This window comes from Temnothorax longispinosus, chromosome 11 (assembly GCF_030848805.1).
Source record: "Temnothorax longispinosus isolate EJ_2023e chromosome 11, Tlon_JGU_v1, whole genome shotgun sequence".
In the NCBI taxonomy this organism is placed as follows: Eukaryota; Metazoa; Arthropoda; class Insecta; order Hymenoptera; family Formicidae; genus Temnothorax; species Temnothorax longispinosus.
Genome location: NC_092368.1, coordinates 3,682,402 through 3,701,443, shown reverse-complemented (window position 1 = coordinate 3,701,443; position 19,042 = coordinate 3,682,402). Strand labels below are relative to the sequence as shown.

Sequence of the window (19,042 nt, the reverse complement as noted above, 5' to 3'; positions counted from 1 at the left end):
CTACTTCTTTCCCTCTCGTAAAAATATCCGTTGTGAAGACTCGATAGCGGCGAGACACCCTGTAGACCCGGCTTTCTGTGCGCCCATTAGCTGCCAGTAATGACGACGGCACCTTTCCGTACGATTGGCGCGGAGAGGATTCTGAAAATTACTTTGCGAGCGCGGTATGCGACGTACGTCGGCGGTCGGTGTTTAAAGATGAGATCGGGGCTTCTTCCCGCGAGACGCGATGCACCGCAAAAAGGATCATACAAAGGGACATGCGTGATGACGGTAGGACATTGTCGCGAATATATATAACGAGGCGAGTTCGTAACTTTTATCCAACCTTCCGAGACTCGAGACGTATCTCGATTCTGAGTAAAAATGTTTAATGTCCATTTCTACCAACGTAGATTAACTTTAATCTCGGTTTAACTTACTTTCTATCTTTATCTAACTCTTAAAATTAGAAAAAGGTGAAAGGTAAATTAAACCGAGATTAAAGTTAATCTGCGTTGATAGAAATGGACATAAATCTTGATATGTAAAAGGGGATTTAGAAAAATATATTCTCGCCCTCTCCTTCGGCAAAATAAAGAATAAATAATTTGAGGATTTTAAATATGATGTTGCCTTAAAATTTATAAAATTTACAAGTTCGCGCACTTTATCAGTATTAATCGTCTAATATAATTATTTCTTCTCGCACGCATGTCCACACGTGAAACTTCTCTATTACGCACATCGGCCACACTCGAGAGTCTTCTTATAGTTAATCGTCTCGTTCTTCCTAATGACTCGCGAACGCGAAAGATCGCCGGATGTTTCGTTCGCGTACCGCGTATCGTGCCCGACACGACATACGTTCTCGTGCGTGGCGGAGCGTCATCTCTCGGGATGCATCTCCCCCGAGGATTTATTCGCACGCGGCGGGCGATGCGCTCGGCCATCGGGCTCGGGGGCTACCGGGCCGTGCAGAACGTCGAGCATGCGAGGCGAATTTATCACGTGGTGTACCACTCGCTGCGCGCTACACGGCCGACATCGTAAATCGGTCTGGGAAGTGGTCCAAGCGTTTGGCCGAGCCGTGTCAGCGAAATCGTATAACTTCGACGGGTCGGCCGCGTTTGTTGCAAAGCCCGCCCCAGTGGCGTCGAGGTTTCAACGCCACATTGCTGGAAATTTCATCCATCAACGCGATACAACTCCTGTATATCACGTCGATCTAAACGTGACCGTTTAATTTAGTATTGTCTAACATAAAATTGTAAACAACGCTTTTTTGACAGTTTTGCAGTAAGGAGCGATTAGAAAATCTAACATTTTCAGCAAATCAAGACTGCGAAGAATAACGAAATTCTATTCTTTATCTAACACAAGAGATAAACTTTATACTTTGTGCAAAATTTCAGGAAAATATTCAAAGTTGAGGATTAGCAATTTTAGGGAGGAAAAGGGTGGGATTTGATGAAATTTGCAAGTGTAACGCCACGCCATTGCCGACCAGCAGACCTACCGTAAAGCAAAGAGCTCGACAAGAATGTCGGTCGGCAAAACGCGGTAAAGCGCCGATATCAAAGACCAGAAGTCGTTCTGAACTCGCGTCCGGTATAGTTCGTCTCGCGGATCTCAAAGACCCGCGCGACGGAATATCGCCGGCGATCCGCTCATAAAGTGACGACGACGACGACGACGACGACGCGAATCGTCAGGCAGACCGATGACGAGAGGCGAATGCAGACAGAGAGGGGAAAGATGTAGATGAGAACGTAGACGGAGGTGGCGAGATGTTGTCGAGGGAGCGACGATGCTGACGATGGTGGTGGTGCTGGTCGTGGCGGACCAGATGTTTGGCTAATGATGTCAGCGGAATCGTAACTAAAACCGAGGCGGCCCCGGACTTAGCACCGGCTTAGCCTCAGCTTTGAAGGAAAGAGTCTTATTACCGGGGCCTGCACGTGCTGCTCGTGAGCGCGAAACCGTAGGGTAATTGGACCACCCACTCGACACACCAAGAGTGCCACTCTCCGTTCGTCGCTCCCTCGCTGCCTCCTCCCTTCCTTCTCTTCCTTCTTCTTTTTTTTCTCGTCCTCCGTCGCCGAGGACGCGAAAACGGCGGCGAGCTTTCGACGAGCAGATAAACTGGAAGTCGCGCGACGACTTCCAGTCCCGACAGTCGTCGATGCATTCGCTCTCACTTGCAATGCTACACGCGGAAAGAGATGCTAAACGTGTCTCACGGGCTTATTGAGAACAGATTGCTTTACCGCGACACGTGAAGTCATCGCGATTATCGGATAAATGTATAACGGGTGAATGGGGATGATGGCTGCTTCATATATATGTCGATTATAGATTACAGATGTAAATTACGAGACTCGTCCCTTGCCTTAGAAGCTGTTGTTGAAAATAAAAAGATACGACATGTATTTAAATAAAGGGATACATGGAATACCGGATTGGTTTTGAAAGTGTTATCTAATATCTTGAATGTTGAATAGTTTTCAAACTATTCTATTTAATAATATAGATGATGGAATATAAATTATGTTTAAATTTTATTATTTTATTTTTGTATATTTATAAAGACACGCATTCTTTTTTAATCTTTTTATTGCTTCTCTGAAAGACAGGAGCTTTCGCACTTTTACAAAAGTCTATTAATTGATCGAATATCTTTAGCTATATTGATGCAATTAATGTTTCTGCTACACATTACTAACATCGAATATTTTTTAATACCGTACAGTATTAAATTATAATATTGAAATGACGATGCATTGCAATAGTTTTCTTCAAATCGGATTTTTATCGTGGAAATAGGATGCCTCGTTTGCTTCCCCAGTTTTGGGACAGTGCGGATTAATTGGACCACCTACGGGTAACCGAAGTTGCGACAAGCGGCTCCTTTTTCCAAATAAATACACGCGTGTTGTGTCTCATCTCGGATGGCGGGAGGGAGGGTCTCCCGAAAGACCCCAAGCAGTCGAAGCAGCAGGAGCGTGTCGTACGGACGAACCGCGCCGCATCTCGTCCGTGACACTCGACCCGGAAGACAAGACTGATTTATGCCTGCTGGCCTCGCCGGACGGAAATTAGATGGGTTCGTGTCGAGGGATATCACTGCGCTTGTTTGACATTTTTATGCGGTACCACCGATGCTTTCTTTCGTCCGAGCGCCAGTGCGCGTGGGAAGGCGTTAATTAACGGCATCGTCTAATCATCCAATTACCAACTCGATTTTCAGCCTGACTATTACCTTTGGCATCCGCAAATTTATTAAGAAAGATTATATATGCGTATCTTTATAACACTAACCGAAAATGTTAATTCTTTAAAGATGTATGTCATAAATTTACTTTAATTTTCTATAATAATTTCGTAATTTTCTGTAATTATCTTTCGACATGTTTGCGACAGCCTTAATTATCTTAACAGTGCTGATTTATTTTGAGTAGATCCGCATAAAAATATTGCTAAAATGGATATTTTAATTGATAAATCCATGATATATTTTGTATTTTTGGATTTATGTATATTCCACAATTGAGACGTACGCAGTTTTTCAAGATTTTTCTTTTTTAAATTAGTAATAACTACTACTAATAATTAGGTTAATAACTAAGATACACGACGTGTACCCTCTCATTATGAGGATACACGTCGTAATAAAACAACAAAAATTGTTCGAGTTTGTAGAACGTAATTGTCTTATTGTTATTTACTAATGTATCTTTCATGGTCACGAGCGTCGTGTAACGTAAGAAAGCTGCCGCATTTCGCGCTTAAACGCGGAAAATTTTGTCGGTTCAACACAACATTTTATGTTTGGAAACTTCGCAACAGTTCGGACGCAGGTATCCCCCCGGGAATCAGGCAACGAAATCTGTCCTCAAAGGTTTTGCCGAAATGGGAGCATGCAAGGCGAAGGCTGTCTGTTAGATGGTTCATGTTGGAGACCTCGGAAACGAGGCCACCTGTATATATCCGTCCCATCCGTCGTGGGTGGGCCTGTAGGTAACGCGAAACACCAAACTTGGGGTGCGGATCTGACTTAGGGTAGATGTTCGTAGGGGTGGGACACACGAGCGGGAGAGGAAATGCAGCCTAACCACTTAAGAGGCTACTACAAACGTGACGATATGTAGACTAACACGTAGACAAACTTTCTCGGATTTCTTCCTGTCGACCACCGTGATGGTTTCTTAAGTGTCGAGCGCGAACAAAGCGTTCTTTGCCCTCGCAGTGAGAGGTAGGTCTTGCCTGCTAACGTAGCAATACACGGCATAGACTATGAGAATAAAATAGACCCATTATACAGAAAATGGAAAGAAAAAAGGAGAAGATCATTTACTATTTACTAGGAGCGAAAAATCATTTATTTTGTGAACAAGCGTTTAAGAAGGGGATCACTTTCATGACTACAAATCTATGATTTTACGAAGAAAATGAATGAAAAGCTTTCTTCTTAACAATGCCTTTTGTGTATTAGAATAACATTTTGTTAAAATGCATACAGCCTATACATATACACAGATACATTTATTAAATTCATTACGTCTCATAATTTTTCTCATGTCACTCTCGAACACTGGGAGATTTCCAGCAAGCGACACAAGTCGACACAAACGTCGTTCTATCTTCCTTTTTTGGCAATGAGTAACAAAGACAAAATGACACTTGTGTCGACTTGTGTCGCTTGCTGGAAAGCTCCCACTATCAGCTCTTTTCATCGCTGACAAATTGAAAAACTGTCCAATTCTATTGTGCTAAGGAGATACTTTATCGAAGGGTTATTAACTGTCGTATATACGATATTCGATATCGAGCAATATCGCGGTTGCTTATCTCACCCCAGTCAAAAGTAATATCCGATCTCTCGATTCGAACGGTGAATCAGCCAACGATGCTACTATTTGCCAGAAAAATCTCGGAACCGGTGCATCCCGATCCCCGGCTCGCACCCGTAACGCCCGCGAGGATTCCCGTGCATCAGCGACATTCCCCTATCTCTTCTCCGATCCCCCTGATTCCCCTACTTCCTCCTCTCGCCTCATATAGGTACGTCGCTTCGCCGCCTTCTTCTAATTTTACGAGCCGTTGACTCCCGATCGATGGAACGAACCGTTTCGAAACAGCCGGCCGTTTTCCGCCACGCGCCGTTGGCTGGCCGTCCGGTGACATAATTTTCCCAGAGCGAAACCGAGCTGTCGCGCGCGCCGGGGAATAAGATCGGGGAATTTGCGAGAGATCGTCGATGTTAGTGCAAGTCTGGGGGCGACTCCGGATCTCTCCGATCTCGCCAATCTCCTGTCCGCCATGTACTAACCGACGGCCGTTTTTCCGCCTGTTACAGATCACGAAGCTCAAGATCGACAGTAATCCGTTCGCCAAGGGGTTTCGGGACTCCTCTCGTCTCACGGACTTCGAAAGGTAAACTTCTCCTTGCTAACATTAGATAGCGGTAAATTTGATGAAATCTGCGATGATAAAATGATTTGCAACGACATAAATCATATTGATCTTGCTTGAAACAGATTCTATATTAATGTACGAAAAGAGATTTATCTTTTTCTTTTTTGAGTTAAGTTTATTTACTAGCCTGTGAAATTGCAATTAGCTACCGGACTTAAAGGAGATCATTAATCTTAATGGCATCTAAGACCTATGTCAAAAGAAGATAAATTAAACAAAAAACCTGGAATGGACAATCCATTTGTGAATTTTGCTTGTAACGGCTGACAAAGTTCTGAGCTCAATGTCCTTCCGGAGAATCGTGCGGCTAGACGACGGTATGCATAATGGAGCAGCTTCCCTTTCAGGGAGACCATGGAGTCAATGCTGGCGGAACAGCAATCGCTGAGGTTTCCGCATCGGCTGCCCTTTGAGGTGGAGCAGCTCCAAGCGGGCGCCGTGAGCAATCTCAGCCTCGAAGAGAAAGCTTTGTGGGCCGCGCGTTCTCAAATGCTGCTGAGGGCGGCGGCGGCCGTGGCTGCCAGTCCTTACGCCCAGTTGGTCAACCCCGCTCTGGTCGCCTATCCGGGCGCCTCGGCCGCGGGCACTAGCCATCAGCAGCAACAGCATCAGCAGCAGCAGCAGCAGCAGCAACAGCAACTGGGCCACTTCTGGTGGGCCTCGTCGCTCGGATCCACTATCTTTGCAGCGGCGCATCACCAACAGCAGCTGGTCGCGTCCAGCTCCCAGCAGAACCCGTCGGGCCCGGCGGCCCCCCGGCCGCTCTACCCGTCGCCTCTTGCCCTGGGCCATCACCGATTCTCGCCCTATCACACGGCGACCGTCCCCAAGTCCTCGACGCCGGCTGCGCCGTCGCCGTCGCCGTCCAGAAGGGCGACGCCGTCGCCCACGGATAGTCTCAGCAGGGAGGCCCAAGACCTCTCGCCCTCGTAGTCCCTTGTGGCTTCATTAGGGAAACAATGGTTCACGATTTTTTCGTGAAGGAACTCTAGAAGGAGTTTGAGATATTTTACTAAGACTGCGCGATGAAAGCTGGTTTTTTCTCATTCAGAAATAGGAGATTCCGCGTAATTGGATCGCGAATTGCGTTGTGACTTTTTTATAGAGGAATCTAATTCCTCTCCATGTGATGAAAGTCTCCTTTTCTCGACTTAGACCGAAGCGTAGCGATTAATTCGCCTTGCAATAATTCGTCTTCTTTCACGGAGAACTGACGAAGATTTGTGCGCGCGGTGAAAGTCGATTTCCATCGTATTATCTTTACTTCAAGTAATTCTTATTTTTTTAGATTTCCAGAATTATTAGCAGTTATAGAATGTTCTCATTAGAAGTGCAATATCTATCGTAATTATTATCTATATTTTCTTGTCTTTATTATATTATTAAGGAGCCGGTCTCCATTCCATTAGAATACAAGATGAACGAGCATTCTCACATTCGTATTATGGATGCGTAACAAAGCAAATCGTTACGAAATGTTTGCGCGAACGGGGATCGATTTTCGTCGCGCGGCGCGGCGCGGCGTCGCACGGCGTCGAAAGGCGTCAGGAGGAGGTCGCCGCGTGTCCGCGGTTTCGATGAAACGTACAGAATCCGGCGTGAATAGCAACGATAATTGTGCGGTGTCAAAGGTTCCCGAGTTGGCCACGGCGATTTGTCGCTCTCCGTCTTTCTATCGCGCTGCGAAGACGAAGCAGAGGAAAGAAAACGTAAAGCTCACGTTCTCCGAGAGTCTGAATGCTCTCTCGGCTGAACTTTCGACCTTTGGCGGGCATGGTGGCAGGCGCAGGGGACCCGAGCCGTCTCACGTGACTCGGCGATTCCGTTGTCTCCCGACTGAACCCTGGGATCGAGAGGAGCACACGTATCTTTACCTTGATCAGCGATTGGAAGCGATAGGGCCGCCGTGATCCTGGTAGTCAGGATGCACCTAGGGACGCACTTTGAAATCGATAAGAATAAAGGAATTGTCGTCGCGCAAAAATTTGTTGCACTTTCAGAAGATGCTGGCAATAAGAGATTTTCAAGCTTAATTTTCATTCATTCTGTATGTTTTATTCTAATACATGTATCTTGCAGCACCGTAGGTTGATCACCAAGACTGCTTTCAGTGAAGGAACTGCGATGATACGCCAAATCGGATAGCATGATTTCTCAAGCGGAAATATTTTCGTTATGCACCCCATATATTTCCATGTTTCGTTTGTTCATTTTGTAGTCGCGTATTTTTGTACGCAAGAAACACGGTTACGTCATTTCGAGGTCGAACTGCCGCAAAGATGATCTTCGGTGGATCGCACGCGCGAAGAATACAAACGGATTGTAAATATGTAACCATGCTGGTTCTAAAGGCGGCATAATTGCCGTACATAATACACGTATATGCATCTTTAAGGGCAACTAAGCTGTACGGCGACTAAAGTCTACTTGTATATAGGTATACATATATCTACTTGCGATATAAGATAATTACGCCTCTATCTCTTGTAATATAAGCTGTATATTTCGTATCACGAGCTATTGTTATCGTTATTTATGTTTCGATTCCATACTTCGACGCGGAGTGGGAGCGAAGTGAGCGCGCTGGACGAGATGCGTTTCGACTGAAAGTACCTATACGAACCTTCGATAAGTCGTTCAAGGAAGACCGAGAACTTCGACATCCGATTCACGTTTAAGTTGAGCGTAAATGAGAGGTTGAAGAATTAGGATCATTAAGGATCTCCGAGCGACACTTCGCGCGTTCTCCGCGAACACCTAAAGGATTATTATCGCCGCGGCGATTAGTGTTAGTGTAGAGCGTTATATTGTTAATGCTTGTGTTGTGAGGAACGCATACACCTATTGCTGTGCAAGCTGCTCCCTTGTAAATAAACCCTAATAAACTTCTTGTACCGAATATCGCGCGTCGCCGAAATTCTCCCCCCCCCCCCGAATATTCTCCCTTTGATTATCCATGCATTTCTTTCACATTCCACTCGTTCCCAAAATTGTCCCGTTTAAATTACAAGAACTTTTAAAAAGATAAACAGAGACTTAATTTTTCATTACCCGAATTCGTAAGAATTTAATGCAGGATAATCCATGCGGGAGGTACTGAAGTATACATCATATCATTATCATATAATTAACTCATAAATAACACAAACATTTCCTTCTCTCTCTTGTAGATTATTTATCGTCGCGCCGCAGATATTATCCTACGGACAAATCGCTCGAGTATCTACTCTCTCATCCTTGGCGTGGGTAAATCTGATGTGATCGAGGTAAGGAACTATTATTCGCAGTGATTCTGCTCGAGCTGGCGTGTACACGCTTAGGCAAATGTTGTCGGTTCTGTACGGTTAACCGGCTACAGGATGCCCCGTTTAAAGGCATCATCACGCGATCCTCAAGCCGACCGTGCGATTAGGGGATGAAGGAGTCACCATTTGCTGGAAATGCAAACCGGCGAGACCGACTGATCGCCGACACGGTCACGAGACCGTTCTCGTGTCGTTATTTTCGCCAGGTATTTTCGTCAGCACACGTGACACGCGTTTATTATGATAAAGAATTATTTATATTTTGATAACATATATTTTAGTATATTTTATTGATATGTTTTAAGTTGCTGAAATATTTATGGATCTTGAAAGCAAACACATTGAAATTCATATTTTACAGCATCGTATATAATACTTGATCCTATAAATATTGCATTTAAAGTTCTCTCGTGTATCAAGGGTAGTAACACACATCGTTGAGAGCATTTTCTTTAGCAAATTTCTACAAACTGGTTTTGATCTTGCTGTATTCTTTATAATCATTAACACATATTTATTTTATCTTCCGTTAAGATCGCGAACATGTATGAAAGCCGTAACTTTCATTGCAACCGCAATTGAAAAATAATTAATTAGCATACTAAACTGGGATTAAATTTATCATTCGCCAAGATATTCGCTTTATTAATTCGTCGGGCGATCATCGTGTCGAGAAGTGGACAGAATGAATACATTTTCGTCGTTATGGCCGTATCAGGCGGGCATTAGGCATGAATAGACATGCGGCCGGTCGGCCTGCCGATCCATCCTTCGGTCGTAAATCACGCGTCGCGTTCGGCACGAAAGGGCGACGGGATCCGGTATTAGTGGCGGCGCGCCGAGAGGAGTGACACGGTGAGAGCGTTACGACGAAAAAGGGAAAAAGCGGGCGCAACGTCTCGTCGTCGTAAACATCGAGGATGTCCGGTCGCTTGATTAGGGCCCCCCTCCCATCGCGTCGCCGTAAAGCACGCGATTGCGATTGCGCCTTCGGTAAAAAGACCGGGCACGACGGCGCATGAATCGCCTCTGCTTTATTAAAGAGGAACACATTTTGCCGCGCGAGAGCGACTTCTGATGGGAATATAATTTACGAAAAATTTGTCACGGACACCAGACGTCTAAAGTCTTAATCGTTCGGATATTCTCCACGCGTATTTTGGATTTTTTTTTACTCTAAAACTTGGGCGCTGTTTAACATGCTATATTATTATATTAAATTATATATTATATATTAATTTATTATTTATAGTAAATGCTTATCCATGGGCAAATTATTTTGAGCAAATTTTTGCATTATCAATCTTTGAGTTTGACGTGTAAAGTACTATGCAGAGGTCTCAATAATTTTTCGTTGTATTATTTCTCTTAGATGATTCTTTCCGAGTTCGCGCTCGAGAAAAATATTTGGGCGTTTCGTTTTCTTCTAGCGCCGCGGATTCTGTGTGTTTGTACAACCGTGTAATTTCGCGCAAGAACGGCGCATTATCGCGGACAGAAGGTGAATTGAACCACCGGGTCTAAAACGATCTTTTGCAGGACACACCGCGAGAATCGTCGCCAAGGTGTCGGCGAGCTGGCGGTGGCGTTTTAATGTGAAATAAAGGCATTATAAACCCATTAGCCGGTGGGCGAGCCCGGGTCTCGACTTGCGTGCGAATGTGCGCCCATCGCCGCCGCTCTTTATTTGAATACACAAAACATTAACGGCCTTGCTCGTCTCGCCGTCGCGTCTTCGTCCTGCGCCCGTCAGTTCAGTATATCCTTGGCGCCGATCCCCGCTCGCATCTTTCCGTGACGTACTTTTTCTCAAACATTTAACTCATTTCTCCCGGCAAATTTCTTAATTTAACCATCTTGCAATTTATGTGCGATTTTTCTTGAACGGAAATGTTAACATGACGGACGTATCGTTGTGGGTAGTTTAAAAAGATTCGATTTTCTGAAAACCCCCTCTCGCTTTCCGAACCTGCCAGTTTGATTATTGTGATCTTCCTTTACGCAACGCGTATTTTGCAAACTTTTATAGCTTACGGTACTCGTTAAAGTAATACACCCCTTCAACTGTGACGTACAACGCACAGCTTCGTTTCTACTTTTTCGTATTTGCTGCATTTCTCCTCGCCTCGAGACGCACCCAGTCTTACTTCGTACCTTATTATGTTAATTTCTACTTTACAATCTAATTCCCTATATATAGAATACCCGGAGGGGGATTCGTATTCTAAGATATATAATAAACTTTTCTCTTCCTTTTTTTCTCTCTCCTCTTATAAGGCCGATTTCATTCGTTTCTTTTCCCTCCTCATCTTTCTCTCTTTCTTTCTTTGTCTCCTCTCACCCCCTCTTCAGAGAGATACTGCGTCAGTCTTAATAACAACTTGCTTAACCGACTCACGCACCGCTCATCCAGCGTGTCTGTTAAATCGTTAATTATCCCCGCGAGAAGGTGAAGCCGGAGAAAGAGCGACTGGAGAGAGGAAAGAGATCGGAAAAAGAGATGGATCTGAAGAGAACGAACGCGGAGAGAGCCAATTTGCGAAAACCAACGGCAAGCAGGGGGACCAGGACGACGAAGTCACCTCGTCGTACCCTTTTTTTTCTTGTTCTCCTTCTTTCCCCTCGCTCTGCATGTCTCTGAAACATCATGATGAAACGCCCACTTCCTGGCCGATTCACGGCTACTTTATTCCGCGTTTGAGAGCGAAAGGGGCACAAAAATGCAAGCCGACGGAGGAAAAGTGAAAAGAAGAAAGAACGGAGGGGAGAGAGAAAGAGGGGGAGTCGATTTGCCTAATTTGCTCGGTAATGTCCCGCCGAGAATTAACGAGCTTTGAAGAGAGACAACAGAATATGAGGAGTGGAGGAGGGATGAGGGGATAAGGAGAGAAGGAGGGGTGCTGCATCTAGCACCGGCATTAATTACGTCGCCACAGGTGCCAACAACCTGATTATATCAGGTCTCGATCGAATCTCGATCGCCGGTTCCGATTACGTTGGCATCTTAAACGCAAGCGGGGTACTAACCCCCTTTCGCCAGTATCTCAAGCTCGCCGAGGTTTGTGACTTTGCGTAACTTTCGTCAACTCCCTCGAATCATATGTTAACAGAAAGTATATTAAACTTGATGCGTTAAATTAACGAGAAAAATGGAAAAAATGTTTGTTTATTGAAAATTGATATTGCTAGGATTAATTAGTATCATACGTATATTTGTATTAAGACTTTCCGTTTTGATTATGGAAAATTTAACTTTAAATCTATTCTAGAATATCACAGTGTGGTATTCTATTATTACATATTACTACAAAATTGTTTTTCGACATTAGGATTGATGTACATTTGTATTTCTCCGCACTTTGAAACAGGGCCGTGCGAAGAGGGAAGGGCGAAAGGGGCCCAGGCCCCGAGTGCCGGCGTCAAGGGAGCGCCAAATGCCACTCTGTCTATTGTTCGATTGCGGAAGGGGGACGCCAAATTTATGTATGTCCAGTAGGCCTATTTCTGTAACTCTAAACAACAGTTTTGTTGTTATAATGTCGTTGCGTAACTTTTTTATCATATATAATATATGCACAACGCAAATATAACAATAACGAAACTGTTGTTAAAGCCTCTTGCACAATAGGCGATAGCGATAGCGATAGCGACAGCGACAAAGTTACCGACAAAGCTATAGCTATAGCTATAGCTATAGAAGAATGGGCCCCTGCCCTCTTACACAGTTTCCTTTTCTCTAACTCAGTTTTCAAATAATTAATTACGATTTTCGTCCATAGAAAACACGTTTTAGAAAGTGTGAAAATAGCACCTTTTAAATAGCAACATGAAATATTATAGAAACGGAGAAAGTAAAGGTTATTGGAATATGTATGAAAGAAAAACATTTCTCTGAATTCGATGTGAGGAATGCTTTTAGAGAGAAGAGAAAGCAATAGAAAAAATAATCGGTCCGAAATAAAAATGGCCGTCCGGCGATATCACTGGTATCGATTGAATGCTGCACGTACGTACGTGTGCATGCGTGTGCACAGCCGTCGCTACCGCCGTTTCGGAGTCCGTGTAGGTGCGAGCCAGGGCACCGTTTCCCGGATGCGCGCGGGGGATGACGGCACTCGGCGAGATGGCACCCAGTCGGCTGGTTATTAACCAATGCGCGTCGTCCGCGCGCGTCCGCTTAAGCATGTATTAATTGATCGAATTAATTTGCCGACGCACGGGGCGCCATGAGGCTCCGCGGGGAGTCCCCGGGATTCGGGAGCGAGACACCTGTCGTCGACGGGAAATAATCTCGTCGTGTGGTATTGATTTTCGTTGACGATCACGCGAAAGTTTGGACGCTATCGAACGCGCCGAAAAATCGACGAACGATTGGAAAGCGTCCTGAAAAGTTACGCGTTTTAATCGGCGATTTTCACATCAGCTACGGCACGCGATAGCGAGAGTAAATTAAGAGTGATAACGTTATCGCTTTTACTCGAGTGCCACTCATGCGAGAACGACAGAAATTTACTGCCTCATAACAAATTATTCTAAATTAGCAAATAGCGTTACGGACGCATGGACGATTGGTTAACTGCTCGGTGCGTTCCAACGTAATTTGCAAATGTAATTTTGCCCAAGACCGCGCGCATTATGCGAATTTAATAAGTTACTAAACGTAAATGGAGCAAGTTGTTAAAGCGATAGCTGGCTGTTGCGCTATAATTCATTTGTCGCGTTATTGCCGCAGTTGACTTTTAGTATCTCATTACTTTCCACATTTTTGTATACGTGCGACAGATAATGGCCGCACGCTCGTTACAGTCTTAAATAATATTAAGAAACTCATAGATCGCCGGTTAATTAAAGTTTAAGCTGTTCGCGACGTTAAATGATCCATCATTGAAATACGCATCGGCAGCTTCACCCACACCCCGCGCGATAAAGAGGCACATTATTAGATTTCCTCCCTGGAAGTGGACGAATCGCGACCGGCTCTTTTTAATGACGCTCTCTTTAGCGGTCGAGAAAGAGCGAGAGAGAGCCTGGTCCTCGTTAGAGCGGGCTTACGCGACACCCGAGCTAGGTAAGTTAACAGGCGAGTCTGTGGATAGAATGGGTGCCACCCGACTACCGAACGGTTGGAGAAGAAGACGGAGAGAGAGAAAGAGGGAGAGAGGGGGAGAGAGAGAGAGAGAGAGAGAGAGAGAGAGAGAGAGAGAGAGAGAGGTCCTCGAAGGGCGAAACCCGAGCCGACCTCAGCGGAGGGAGCTCGCACTCTTTCCTCTCCCCCTTTTCCATCTCCGCCAGATAGAGGCACCTCTATTCGTTCATTCATTCATTCATTCGTTCGTTCGCTCGTTCTCGAGCGTGCGCTCACATGCACGGACCTACCGCGCGTCGCCAGTAATCTCGATTTACAGCTGGAAGGAAAATCGATCGCACTCGACATCCAATCGGCTGTATCGGAATCGGATTCCGATTCTGGTTGCCCGACCGGTCGCGTTTTCTTTTTTTTTCTTTCCTCTCGAAACTGCCTTTTTCGTTTTCTCTTTTTTGGCAAAATTCAGTTTCAAAACGATTTCCGTTGCTCCTCCTATAAATAACTGCGTTAATCGATTGGGTTAAAGACGTGAAAAATATTACTTCGTGTTATCGCATATTGATATATTTTGCTATAATCTCGCATATTTTTTTTTTATAATCCTGCACAATTTCTATAAAAACGTATATGAACAAGTTAGTTCTTAAAAGTACTGTTCCAATAATTTTCCTACTTTTAGTTCCAAATTTTACATAATATAATGAAATCTCGTTTTTTAATATTTTAAATTTGTCGTTTTCTCATGCATTCTTTTCCGAAGGAAATTGTACGGCTTGTTTCCCGATCTAAAAGCGTACGCGGCATTTTTTCGGTGCACCGCTCGAGCGAGCGGCGCAGTCGTTAAAATTCGGTCGGCACGGTGAATGATTTACATCTGTTTGACACGCGGAAAGTTTGCGACGGCGGCGGAGACCAAATAAGCGCTCGGAAATCCGCGACGGATTCGACGCTTCGGCTCCTGAAAAATTCAAACAGCCCCGCCGCGGCGGATTTCACGTCGGATAGCGAGCGCCATTAGGGTCGTAAACGTCGATAAGCGGAACGCACGATAAATTAAGGACAATGGATCTGCGGATAAATAATAAATCTTAACCGCGCGCGCGCGCGCGCGATTAAGCGGACCGCTTTTAGCCGGGGCGATTGCGGCGGCGGGCGCGGAAAACGCGAGCGGTTACCCGCGTTGAATCTAACGCTTTCACGGGTGATTCGATTCGTATCCTGCGGGCCGGCTACCTGCTGAGAGTATCTTGTAGTATGTCCTTATGAATAGAACGTAATCCGAGTGTCGTGATGATCGATCATACTCTTGACTTGAAAAGAAAGTTAGCTGGTAGAGTCTATCGTTATCCGTTTCGACGCTGCCACCCAAGTGGTCCTACAAATGTTTGTGAACGTCGCGCGATCTTTTTATCAAATTCCAGAAATTTCAATATCTTTGGGCAACGCGTAGAATAAGTAGTTAGTTACAACGTAGAAGTAGCTTGCATGGTTCAAGAATAGGGAGATGGCGATTTCGAGGTCGCTTATTAGAAAATTATGGTATGACATTGGTGCAAAATTATCATCTAAAATAATATTACTTACAGATATAGGTGTAGAAAATTTGAGAACGACAATCTGAATTTTATTACAAATTATAAAATTGTATCATGATTTCAATTACAGCACAGTACTAATTTCTCTAATGATGATTGAATTAAGCGGGATACATTTTTCGTTAATTTTATTTTCTGTAGAACTTAGGAACTGCAAAAGTTTGACTGCAACAGTTAGTCGAGCAATTCCGACTGGCAAGTCTTTGTAGCGAAGTCAAAAATGGTTGTAAGGCTCTTCTAGGTAATCCCCGAGCTTGACAATAGATTGGCGTGGCTGTGAAAATATTTGGAGTCCTGCGACAGATTTCTGAATTGTGATTCGACCGGTGCGACGTTTCCCGCCCTTTTCAAAAAGATTACGAGACGACGGCAAAAGACCAAGAATAAACGACGAAGAATAAACCAAGTCCTTATGGTCCTTGATTCACCGCGTAATCCTCTGTTCGAGGTTGTCACCGGTCGGAATCATGATCGATCGAGCTCGGGGATTTCTCTTGGTTTCTAAGGATACCACCTCGTCGATCATGAGCGATCACTCGAAGTTGAACTCGCCTGTCAGAGTTAACCAACCTTTGCTTTGCGTATTCGCACAATAATTGAACGAACGAACAATGAGATTCCATCAAAATAAATAGGAAAGTTTAAAAATCATCCAGAAATATAGAAAAATACGCTTTGTTCATAACTCAATTTTAATGAGACACGCAAGAAAACAGAATATAGTCCTGATTTTTTATTCTTCTTAATATCTTAGCATATTGATGTACCTTAATTAATGGATCATTATATTATTATTATATAATTTTATATTACTTATTGGAATTAATGAAAACATTGAGAAACTAGAGGACTCGGCGGTTTACAAACTCGCGAAGGTGAGGATTACAGTGTCAGTTGCTAAGTGTCGATCAAGCGGATTAGGGAAAAATTGTCGATTCGACCGCGTCTAGGGGATAACCGGCACCTTGTCCAAATATTTAGAATCACCTCGCGGCCGGGTGACACCGGAGGAAAAACGCGCGGCTAACCCGTGACGAAACGCACGACTGCAGGTGGCCCACAGATGCCGGGGGATTATGGGGTTTACTCCCTAGCGGGATATTGATCCCATTGTGCCGCGGCTATGAAGCGAGCGATTCTCGTCGAGTCTCTCGTTGCTCTCGGTTTCCTCCGGAGATGAGCCTGAAGACGGGAGGAACGTGTTCACTCTCATCTCCATGACGGATCTCGTATAATTCATGAAGAATAGTGTTCTTACGCGTTTTGTTTTCTTTTTTTTTTTTTTTATAAATCAGTTGTTTGGGACATTAGTGACATTACGGTTCATCTTTATTACAAATCACGTCGTAAATTGCCATTTATTTATCTTAATTTTTATCTTTATATTTTAATTCGCGTCGTGTAACGACAAGCACGCGCAACGCAAAATGTATACTCCCCGGGTACGAAACGTACATTTCATATTATACAAAAAATTCTGAAAGTAATGTAACGAATGGAACATTACGAGCTCGGAAAGTTATGTAACGAGCGCGACGCTAAATCCACATCGCCATTACACAGGATACGCAATACTTTATTTATTCGGTAGAAAAACATGATATTTTATTTACGCATCCACGTCCGATCCCATCTTTTATTCCCGACGTTCTAAAGTTACTCGCTCGAAAAGACTGATCCGCCATAGCTTTGTCGTTATTTATCAACAATTTTCTGCGACGGACTTAAATTAGACCAAGGAGATCTCGAAAGGGATATCCGTTAATGCGATTATTTTGTAACAATCGACAATCTTCAAGGATCCTCGCTAATTTATTTACATAGGCAATCCATGCAGATTGCACGATTACTATTTGCAATGCCGCGCGTTCGTTGTTTAACAATACAATAGGGGCCACTCGAGAGATTCCCAAGAGCGGCGATCGCGTGAGCTTGATTCGCTCGTAAATCGAAGCCGAGGAGATCCGTGATCGAGGTAACCGCTCCGCGATTTCGATCTCGACGCTCGAGCGATTTCGATGGTGGCGAATCAAGCGTCGGCAGGAAGGAAGCTGCCAATTTGCACCGCGCACGCCACGTCAGGACACGGATAACGGGGATGTCCTTCGGCTCCTCCTACTTCACGCTCCTTCGAGCAACGATGATTGGCCTGAGCGCGCAGGCTCCCCTCGCAGGTAAGAATTGCAACTGCACTCGTCGATGCGAATCCAAAGTCGGCCGATTCTCTGAATTTCCGCACGCTATACACGGATAAACCGCGAGAAGAAGAAGTATGTTGCCAGTCTCAATATTATATACGTCTCAATATTATAAACTCAAATATGGATCAGCTATAATTATTATATTATTAATCTTAATTTTCTCTAATTTTGGTTTTTATTTAAGATAAGACTAGATACTTAAAATTTTATTTTTATTCAGTTACGAAAATTTTTAAATTAATTCTTGTTTGTTAATCTTATTATTTATTTTATATTTAATGCATTTGGCTTGTGTAAATAACATATTTTGACTAGCGAAAACGCGGAATGTAGCTCTCGAATTTTTATCTAGCCGGACGCGAAACAGACGAATTTATATCTGCAAACAACATCCGCGTAAGGTCATTCCGATATGCAGATTGATTTCGAAGAGTAACGCGAGAGTAGTAGAGATAAAGCGTGATCGTTCGATTATATTTGTGAAGCATACCGGTCCTATTAGGGGTTGTCGGTGCGCCTTTTGGAAAATAAGCTGTCACATATCGTCACTAAACGCGAGGGGAGCGGATAGGATAGAAATAAAGGGGAATAGTGTATTAGGTTCTAGTTATTCCCCATATCGAAGTGTATCTTCCCCACGATATCCTTCGTATTACTGCGGCCGTCGTGTGCATTTAGGGGAAGTAACACATATATGTATATTTAAAGCGTCGCTCATTTTTCATTGTCTCGTTTCATGTGCGCTCATATATTATGTTTCGCCTCCATTTTTGTGACTATTGATTCTTTTTTATATATAGCCACCGCTTTCCTATCTTATATAGTTACATTCGATCACAATAACGTATTTGAGTGTACACTGTTTGCATATTTGTGTACAGCTTCGAATTCTTGTAATTCTCTCCCTCTTTTTTCTCTCTCTAATATCTATCTAATCCTATTGTATGCCGATGCCCTTAAATATGTCAGAATCTAAATACAGATCGATCCTTTCCCTTGTGATACACACAATTTCGATTATATAAATTTAGTTAAAAATTCCGCGTATTATTGTACTTAATACTGTCCTAAGACAAATAGGTTTATAGTTGCGGCTGGTACAACGTCCTATTAATTAGACGAATTATAGAATCGCGTACTTATCGGGATTGTGCAAGGATCGGAAAGAAAATCGCGGCCCTTCGCGGAAGAGCGACGTCCAACCGCGGCGGACTTTCCGTCCGTTACACTTGGAAGGGCGCAAACTATATCAGGAAACGCGGCAATTGTCCTGTCGTGAGGAGAAGAGCTGTTCGGCCAAGGCGCGCAACACTCGACACGCAACTAACAGGAACCCGATAATTCGTGCGATCCGCCACGATCGGCTCGTGAAATCACCTGGAATCACTTTCGCGCGAG

The 19,042-nt window shown here is 44.1% G+C and overlaps 1 protein-coding gene across 2 annotated transcripts in view; it reads left to right on the top strand.

The window, feature by feature from the left end:
• LOC139822232 (uncharacterized) overlaps nt 1–8,356 on the top strand; it is a 46,552-nt gene extending 38,196 nt beyond the window's left edge. The window contains exons 5-6 of one of the 2 annotated variants that reach the window (XM_071793848.1): nt 5,339–5,415; nt 5,805–8,356. In XM_071793848.1, the coding sequence (XP_071649949.1) occupies nt 5,339–5,415; nt 5,805–6,390 (663 nt within the window). In that variant the 3' untranslated portion in view covers nt 6,391–8,356. Of the gene's footprint in view, nt 1–5,338; nt 5,416–5,792 lie in introns of both variants that reach the window. The other variant, XM_071793846.1, reaches the window with a different exon arrangement.
• The last annotated feature ends 10,686 nt before the right edge of the window (nt 8,357–19,042 follow it).